The 9,248-nt window shown below is 38.0% G+C and overlaps 1 protein-coding gene across 1 annotated transcript; it reads left to right on the forward strand.

The window, feature by feature from the left end:
• Positions 1-308: 308 nt before the first annotated feature.
• On the forward strand, positions 309-7,491 carry LOC132175042 (amine oxidase [copper-containing] gamma 1). Its single transcript, XM_059586847.2, has 4 exons — positions 309-1,848; positions 3,388-3,501; positions 4,249-4,796; positions 7,187-7,491. The coding sequence occupies exons 1-4, from the start codon at positions 526-528 to the stop codon at positions 7,395-7,397; spliced, it is 2,196 nt and encodes a 731-aa protein (XP_059442830.2). The 5' UTR covers positions 309-525; the 3' UTR covers positions 7,398-7,491.
• Positions 7,492-9,248: the final 1,757 nt, after the last annotated feature.

Consider the following 9,248-nt stretch of genomic DNA (forward strand, 5'->3'; position numbering starts at 1 on the left):
TTTTTTTAAAAAAATTTGTTTATTATTTCTTTGATTATTAAAGTAGGAGAGAGAAACATAAAAGATAAAAGAGGAAAGAGAGAAAGGAAAACTAATTTTTTATTTATTTGATTAGTGAATAATACTTGCTAACGCACTATTACTGTTTACTCAATATTAGTTTTGTTTTATTTTTTTTTTCCTTTTAATTTTTATTTTTGGGTTAAATTGATGAGGCTGAGAAAAAAAAAAAAAAAAATTTTAAAGTTTTTTCACAAAATTGGCTCACTGAAATAACAATAAAAAAAAAAAAAAAAAAGTCTTGGTTACGCTGCAAATATTCTTACATTTGATGTTCGCTCAGAAAAAAAGAAAGAAAAAGAAAAATCTACCATCTACTCTACCTTGGAAACTCAGGCTTATACCCATTTAAGCTTCAAGCTTGCCGTTCATACCTCCAGGCGGTCATTTCTCGCATAGTCGCTGAGAGCCTCCTCTTTACAAACGGCCTCAAGCTCTTTCCTTTTTTTCAGTGAGAGAGAGGCTATGGAAGCCAGAAACATCCTACGCTTCCTGTTTCTGTTTCTCTGTGTCGCTCTTATGCTACTCTTCACCTGGGTTCACCTCCCCTACGCGCCACCTTACGCGAACGAGCTTCTTGACTGCGCCACCAACTCACCATGGTGCACCTCCAAGAACCGCCTCCAATCCAAACAATCCAACCTCCTCACAGAGCCCCCAATCCCCACGCGCCACCGCAACCACGCGTCCGACACACCTCACCACCCTCTGGACCCTCTGACCATCCAAGAGCTCAACAAAGTCCGCTCAATCCTTTCCTCCCACCCACTCTTCAAATCGTCCACCTACGCGCTCCACTCCGTCGATCTCGAAGAGCCCGAGAAAGCGCTCGTCTTGAAATGGGAAAAGGGCGACCAGCTGTTACCCAGAAGGGCCTCTGTGGTCGCACGTGTCAACGGCAACTCGAACGTGTTGACAATAGACCTCAGCACCGGCCAGGTGACCGTTCGCGAAACCGGCTTGCCTTCCGGTTACCCCATGATGACGATCGAGGACATGACCACAGCCACGTGGGCCCCACTCGTTAATGGTGACTTCAACCGCACGATCATCCAGCGTGGGATTAATCTGGCCGACCTCGCGTGCCTGCCGATTTCGACGGGGTGGTACGGGAAGTCCGAGGAGAACAGGAGATTGATTAAGGTGCAGTGCTACTCCATGGAGGGCACTGTGAACTTCTACATGAGACCAATCGAAGGGTTAACTGTGCTCGTTGACTTGGATACGAAACAGGTGGTGGAGATTTCGGATAAGGGCAGCAACATACCCATTCCAAAGGCCGCCAACACTGACTATCGGTACTCCGCTCAGGAGCTCCATCAAGTAATGAACCTACTGAACCCGATATCCATCGAGCAACCCAAGGGTCCGAGTTTTACAATTGAAGATGAGCACTTGGTGAAGTGGGCGAACTGGGAATTTCACCTGAAACCCGATGCGAGAGCGGGTGTGATAATATCTCGGGCCAAGGTCCGGGACCCGGACACCGGGGAGCTAAGGGATGTGATGTACAAAGGGTTTAGCTCTGAGCTCTTTGTGCCTTACATGGACCCCACCGATGCTTGGTACTTCAAGACTTATATGGACGCTGGTGAATACGGGTTCGGGTTGCAGGCCATGCCACTTGACCCGCTTAATGATTGTCCACGGAACGCGTATTATATGGACGGTGTGTTCCCCACCGCTGATGGGACTCCATACGTTCGTTCAAACATGATTTGCGTGTTCGAGAGGTATACCGGCGACATCGGATGGCGTCACTCAGAGAGTCCAATCACGGGCATGCAGGTAAGGATAATTGATTAAGAGTAATTTGGTAGTTAAAACTAATTTTGAGATTTTTTAAAAATAAAAAATTGAGAATAATTTGAAATTATTACATCATAAAATAATTTATATAAAAAAAAATATAGCTTTTAGTATTGCCTTTCAATTAATATCAGCAAATATTGCACTAATTTGTAAGACATCTTAAAACAAAAATATGATTTTGCTCCCTTCATTGGCCGATTTGGGACACCTAAAACTATTTTCTTTTAAGAATAGTTTACTTTAGGAAAAAATATAATTTAACCTTTCAAACTACTAGTCATTTTCATTTTAGCTCTATAATGTTCAAAAAGTGATAAAGTAGCTACTAAACTACCAAACAGTTACAATTTAGCCACTCTGCTAGTCATTACCGTCAAATAGTATGAAAAATTTAAAATTGTGTCATTTTGGTAAGGTTAAGTTACTAATATGTCATTTTGAAAAAAAAAAAATCAATTTAAAAGATTTCCCCTAGAACGACATCATTGTGAGGAAAAAAAAAAATGGTGGTTTAGGGGTGGCTTGCTGGCCACCCCATGACCTATGGGGTGGCTGGCCATGGGGGTGGTTGGGCGGCCACCTCGGGCCTGTTGGGGTAGCTGTCCATTGGCTATGGGGGTGGCCGGGCTAGGGGTGGCTATGGGGTGGCTGGCCATGGGGGTGGTTGGGCGGCCACCTCGGGCCTGTTGGGGTAGCTGTCCATTGGACATGGGGTGGCCGGGCGCCCGGCCACCCCCATGGCCTGGGGGTGGCTCGCCGGCCACCCCAGGCATAAATCATTTTTTTTTTTCAAAACGACGTCGTTTTGGGGAAAAAAAAAATGGTGGTTTAAGGATAGCTCGCCAGCCACCCTCAAGCCTGTTGGGGTGGCTGGGCACATAGGCCATGGGGTGGCCGCCTAGCCACCCCCATGCCTGGGGGTGGCTCGCCGGCCACCCCAGGCATAAAACCACTTTTTTTTTTTTTCTTCAAAACAACGTTGATTTGAGGGAAAAAAAAAAAAACAATGGTGGTTTAGGGGTGGTTGGGTGGCCATCCCATAGGATTGGGGTGACTCCCCGCTAAACCACTTTTTTTTTTTTTTTTTTTTTTTTTCTTTTTCTTTTTCAAAACGATGTCGTTTTGGGGGGTATTTTTTGAATTGATTTTTTTTTTTTTTTCAAAAAAGCATTTTAGTAATTTAACTTTGCTAAAATGGCGTAGTTTTGAAATTTTCATTATATTTGACGGTAATGACTAACGAAATGGCCAAATTATAACTGTTTGGTAATTTATGGCTACTTTATTATTTTTTGAACATTAAGGAACTAAAATAAAAATAACAAATAATTTGGAGAGCTAAATTATATTTTTTCTCTTTATTAAAAAAGGTAAAGATTCCCCAATTACTAGTTTTTTATAAAAAAATAGTATGGAGTATATCTGAGTCATTGGATCAATTTGTGTTGTCCTTTTGTTAATGAGTTGTAATTAGTGCAGCACTAATGATAAAGTTTGCTTTATTTGTTTTGGCAGATTAGAGAAGTGAGGCCAAAGGTAACGTTGGTGGTTAGGATGGCAGCCTCGGTCGCTAACTACGATTACATTGTTGATTGGGAGTTTCAAACGGATGGATTAATTAGAATTAAGGTTAGTGGCATTTTATTATTTTTATTTGTTTTATTAGTGCAAAAGGAGAGAATCTAATGGAAATTGATAAATTAACATTTATGTTGAGGTTTAGGTAAAAATGTAAAGTTAAATATCTAATAGTATAAAAATGTCTCAGAGCTTGATCGTATATGCAAAAATAACAAATTGATTTCTTTGCTAAACTTCTATTTAATATTTTGACAAAAACGTTAAATCCCATATCATCACGAATTATAACACGTGTTGTTCATAATAATAATAATAAAAATTATTGAATATATAAATTTTTGTATTCTAGAAAAAAGAAAGAAAAAAAAAACCCTTAAACCAGAGGTGATGGAGCATGAGGTTTACCTGAATGAGGGTTGCGGAACCACCCAAATGAATAAAGATATAAACTTAATTAACGAGAGGAATGAGATATGGATTCTTTTGAAGGGGCTGAGAAAAATATCCGTTAGAAAAAGATTAAAACAATCCTATTTTTTTATTATTATTTTTATTTTGGGCTTCTTTGTTGCAGATTCCTTTGTTATTCTCTCCATGATTCCCAATTATACAAATATCTAGCTGGCTATGAATCCTACTTTTCGTCTTTTGTCCTCTTTACCAAGTGGATGGTCATCAATGACGATACATGTGCAACTTTTTTCTTCTTATGATATGTACACTGACTAATTTACCAGAAAACATAAAAAAAAAAAGAGAGAATATTCTGCTGATCACTACAATCTTTAATCTCAGGTTGGACTTAGTGGTATTTTGATGGTGAAAGGCACCGAGTACGACAACATAAACCAGATTCCGAATCAAGAAAATCTATACGGAACCCTGTTGTCCGAAAATGTCATCGGTGTTATCCACGATCACTACGTCACCTTCCACCTTGATATGGAGATCGACGGCTCAGATAATTCCTTCGTTCAGGTCAACATCAAGAAGGAGCAGACCTCAGCGGGTGAGTCACCACGGAAAAGCTACCTGAAAGCCGTACGAAATGTGGCTAAGACTGAGAAGGATGCACAGATTAAGCTCAAGCTCTATGACCCGTCTGAGTTCCACGTCATTAACCCATCAAAGAAGACCCGGGTCGGAAACCCGGTTGGATATAAGGTGGTTCCCAGTGGCACAGCGGCTAGCTTGCTTGATCTTCAAGACCCTCCCCAGAAGCGGGGTGCTTTCACGAACAACCAAATATGGGTCACTCCCTATAACCGGAGCGAGCAGTGGGCGGGCGGGTTGTTTGCTTACCAGAGCCATGGTGAAGACACTCTTGCAACATGGTCTGACAGGTATGCCCCTTTGAAAAATTTTACTCTTATTTTCGACTATGCAAAGGTCTTTTTATTTAGGAGTAATTACCTTTTTCCTCGTCAATTACAACGTATTATTACTTTGTCCTCATGAACCGACAACCTTATTGTCTAACCCCATCAAATTATTATTTTGTGCCCAAAATTCCATTCCGTCAATCAAATGTGTTAACTCAGACGGTTAATCCGTTACTTTACCCCCATAAATTACAACACGGTGTCACTTTACCTCCTTAAACTATACCACATTGTCACTTTGCCCCCATAAATTACAACGCATTGTCACTTTAATCGTTTGAGATAACGCTTTTAATTGACGAAATAGGGGTTTTGGGCACAAAATGGTAGTTTGATGGGGTCGGACAGTAGTGTTGTGAGTTCATGGGGGCAAAGTAACAATGTGTTGTAGTTAATGAGGAAAAAGGTAATTACCCCTTTTATTTATTTTTTTAATTTTAATGAGTTTGAGTGATTGAAAATATTAATGCCCATTTTGTTTGCGCAATAGACCCTTGGAAAAGAATGATTATTCCATAGGAATAATCATTCTTTTGTTTGGTAGGGGTTTATTCCTACGATTAGTTATTTCCATGAGAATGACTAATCTCATCCACACAGGGATAGCTATTCCTCTCACTTTTTAGAGGAATAGTTATTCCTTACGATAAGGACAAAGTTTTTTATTAAAATCATTTTTTTTTTCTGAAACTAAAAAAAAAAAAAATAATAATAATAAATCATGTGGGTGGCCAACCATCCCAATAGGTGGCCAGCTACCCACAAAAGGCCTTGCGCCATCCCTGGAGGGCCTCGCGGTGGACCAGCCACCCCCAGGGCCATCCGGGTGGCCTTGATCACCCCTCGGTGAGATTCTGGGGTGGCTCAATTCACATTGGGGGCGAGGTCCTCTGGGGTTGTTGCAGCTACCCCCAATGTGAATCCAAAATCTCGTCAAGGGTGGCCGTGCATGCTGTGGTGGTCAGCCACCACACGTTTAACTTATTATTATTATTTTTTTTTATTTGAGATTTGGAAAAATTAGAAATCAAATGGGCTTTTTAGTAATTTTAATTCAATTTCAATTATGAAACCTGTGTTGTTACCAAACTAGAGAATTAGAATAATTATTCCATTCCAATATCTTCCATTCCTAGTAATAACTATTTCATTTTCCAATAGAATACGCATTTTGCGAACTAAATGAGCCCTTATAGTCTTTATTACTTGCAAGTTATAAACGCTTTAAGTTACCTATTATATTACATGGCATTTTTCTCATTAGTTAATAAATAATTAATTTTATTTGTTAAATTTTGTTGCGTAATTTTTTAATGATTAATGTTATTTTTTAAATTTATCTATCACACTCAATATATATTAGCTAATGTTAAGTGATTTTTAAGTGTTTTTCATGTGACTTGAGGTTAAAAAAAAAAAAAAAAAAAAAAAAAAAAAAAATCTTAAAACATGTTGCATCATAAAAATGTAATAATTAAGTGCAACTAATGTAATAAATTAGTATGAATGATAGGGGTAGGGCTAAAGGGTCTTTCAAGGGTCATGTTCTCGTTCGTGTCCCATTTTTTGAAGGTTTGGATAGGGTTGAAAGGTCTTGTAACAGTCGTGACCATGTCCTCTTCTGTTTTGGTGCCTATACTGCTTTATGTGGCCCAATTTTTGGCTTTTGCCTAAGGTATAGAGGACCATGACATTTTTGACTCCTTTGGGGTCAGTAACACACCCATTTCCTATTTTGTGTTTCGAGTTTAGCACTTATGTTTTCGTTTTGGATTTGTTGTTAGGGAGCCCAACCTTCTTGAACTTTTTTTGACCCCTTTGTGATCATTAGCACACTCATTTCCTATTTGATGTTTCCAGTTTGGTGTTGTTTTTGTTTTGAGTTTGTTATTGGGGACACTACCATTTTTGGACTTTTTGTTTCTTTAACCCCGTCCCTTTTTATTGAAAAAAAGAAAGAAAGAAAAAAGTATGTAGAGGAAGAGAAATGCTACACACACTTTGTAGTGCGTACTTCTTTATATGACAGCGAAAATCATCATTGAATCCAAAATTTAATAATAATTTTTACTGTTACAAAAAGTATGCACCAAAAACAATAAAGAAATGTTTGATTTCATTCTCCAACACGTCTTTTGTTTATCTATGTATAAGTGATGCTTAAATTGACCATTAGACCTTATACATGATATTTTCTCATGCATGACATGACATAATTTTGTTCATGATTCAATGGCTGATGCAGCCTGCCTTGACAAACTTGATATTATCCATTAGATTTTCCCAGTTGGGCTTGACTAGTCAATATTTCAATGGCTAAAGTAATGCCATTAATGGGGTTGATTTTGCAGGGATAGAGCAATTGAGAATAAGGACATTGTCGTGTGGTACACGCTAGGGTTCCATCACATACCATGCCAGGAGGATTTCCCCATTATGCCCACCGTCTCATCAAGCTTTGATCTGAAGCCAGTCAATTTCTTTGAGAGCAACCCTATTCTGCGGATCCCACCTAATGTGGAGAATGACCTCCCTGTTTGCAAGCCTGCCGCTTCAGGTTGAACAAGTACTCTTGGGTCTTTTTGTGTCAATTATCTAGATACTTCTGTATGTACATATTTTCGAGATTTAATGAATAAATGGTAATTATCTTTCACTAGCTTATTTTGAATATGTCTTAAAAAAGAATAGTAAAAATATAAAAATTATTTGTTCAATATAAAAAAAAGTGAAAGAAAAGATAAGTTACAGAGAAATTTATTAAATTTGAACAATTGTTAGATTTTTTTTCCTATGTTAATGGTTGGGTGAATCGAATTAAACCTACGGTAAACAACAAAAAAAGCAGTCATAAAATGCTACTTGTAATAGATTTAGTTGTAAGAAAAGGCAATGTGAGAGGAAATTTGGCCAAAGTACCATGACCATCGCATTCCATGAATTTATAGAAGATTACAAGTAGTGTACACTGTTTACATGATTGTTTACTAGACAAAATAGATAATCTAAACTACTGAAATTAAACACATGATAGGACTCTCATGGCCTCAAATCTATTGTGATTAGAAGAAGACTTTGGGGGGTGGGGGTATTGGAAGGTGAAAAAATTTTGTTTTGAAGCGATTTATTTTATTTATTTGTATAATAGTAAAAAGTGAATGATGTGATAAAAAGTGAGAATATTTTGATGTTTATTTTTGGGGAAAATCTACTTTACCTCCTGAAGTTTTAGAGGTTTTTCAATTTGAACCCAAAAGTTTAAAAATTGACAATGTACCCTCTTAATATTTCAAAAATTTTCAATTAAAACCTTCCGTTACTAATTTTCGTTAAATTGAATGATTTTTTTTTTATTATTAAAAAAAGCCTGAGGGTAATTACATAATTTCATAGATTTCCGTCCAATTTAACGGAAATTAGTAACGGAAGGTTTAAATTGAAAATTTTTGAAACATTAGGGGGTATATTGCCAATTTTTAAACTTAGGGGTTCAAATTAAAAAATTCATAAAACTTCAGGGGGATAAAGTAGATTTTTCCCTTTATTTTTTAAAGGAATGAAGTGAATAGTGTTTGGAGGTGGTGGTATTGTTTGCCAAACAACCCCTTAGTACATGACTCTATATGTGAAGCCAGCTATGTGTCTTCAACATGAGGAATATTGGAACCCAATGTTGCAGATGATGCAGTGTTTGTACACAACACTGTAAGGGATGAGTTTGAATCCAACTCAATGTCTCGCACATAAATAGTCTTCTGTGATGACTCTTTAATAGCCCCTCTTAAACTCATTGGACGAGAAGCAATCATGAGTTTGTCACGGAGATAAAAGGAACTGAGAAGATGATAGCCCCTTAGTAAAAATGTCAGCACAATTATCAACTGTAGAAATAAACCGACAAGCAATATCCTTTTGTAGGACCTTCTTCTAAATGAAATGATAATCAACTTCAATATGCTTAGTTCTAGTATGATAAACCGGATTAGATGCTATATCAATTGCTCCCAAATTATCACACACAGTACTGGAGGAGTGGAAAGAGGAATATGCAATTCCTTAAAGAGCATTCTTAAGCAATACAACTTCGTTGTGGGAATGGCCATAGACCGATATTCAGCTTTAGTGCTTGATCTAAAGATGACATGTTGTTTCTTTGATTGCCACGATATGAGACAATGGCCAAAGAAAACTCCATAGGCACTAGTTGATCTAAGATCAATTGGATCCCCGGCCCAATCTGAATCATAGTATGCTTGCAACTGAAGTGGTCCAGGAGTAAAGTATAGTCCGTGATCAGTAGTACTCTTAAGGTAACGAAGCACCCTTTTAGCAGTAGTAAAATGGATGGTTGTGGGACAATGAAGAGACTGGCAAAGCTAGTTTACTGAGTATGAAATGTCTAGTCTAATGAGG

Source organism: Corylus avellana, chromosome 3 (genome assembly GCF_965113065.1).
Source record: "Corylus avellana chromosome 3, dhCorAvel1.hap1.2, whole genome shotgun sequence".
Taxonomy (NCBI): Eukaryota; Viridiplantae; Streptophyta; class Magnoliopsida; order Fagales; family Betulaceae; genus Corylus; species Corylus avellana.

Coding starts and splice junctions, on each gene's coding strand:
- LOC132175042 (XM_059586847.2), top strand. CDS start 526: ATGGAAGCCAGAAACATCCTACGCTTCCTGTTTCTGTTTCTCTGTGTC. Junction 1,849..3,387: donor GTCCAATCACGGGCATGCAG/GTAAGGATAATT, acceptor TTGTTTTGGCAG/ATTAGAGAAGTGAGGCCAAA. Junction 3,502..4,248: donor ATGGATTAATTAGAATTAAG/GTTAGTGGCATT, acceptor CTTTAATCTCAG/GTTGGACTTAGTGGTATTTT.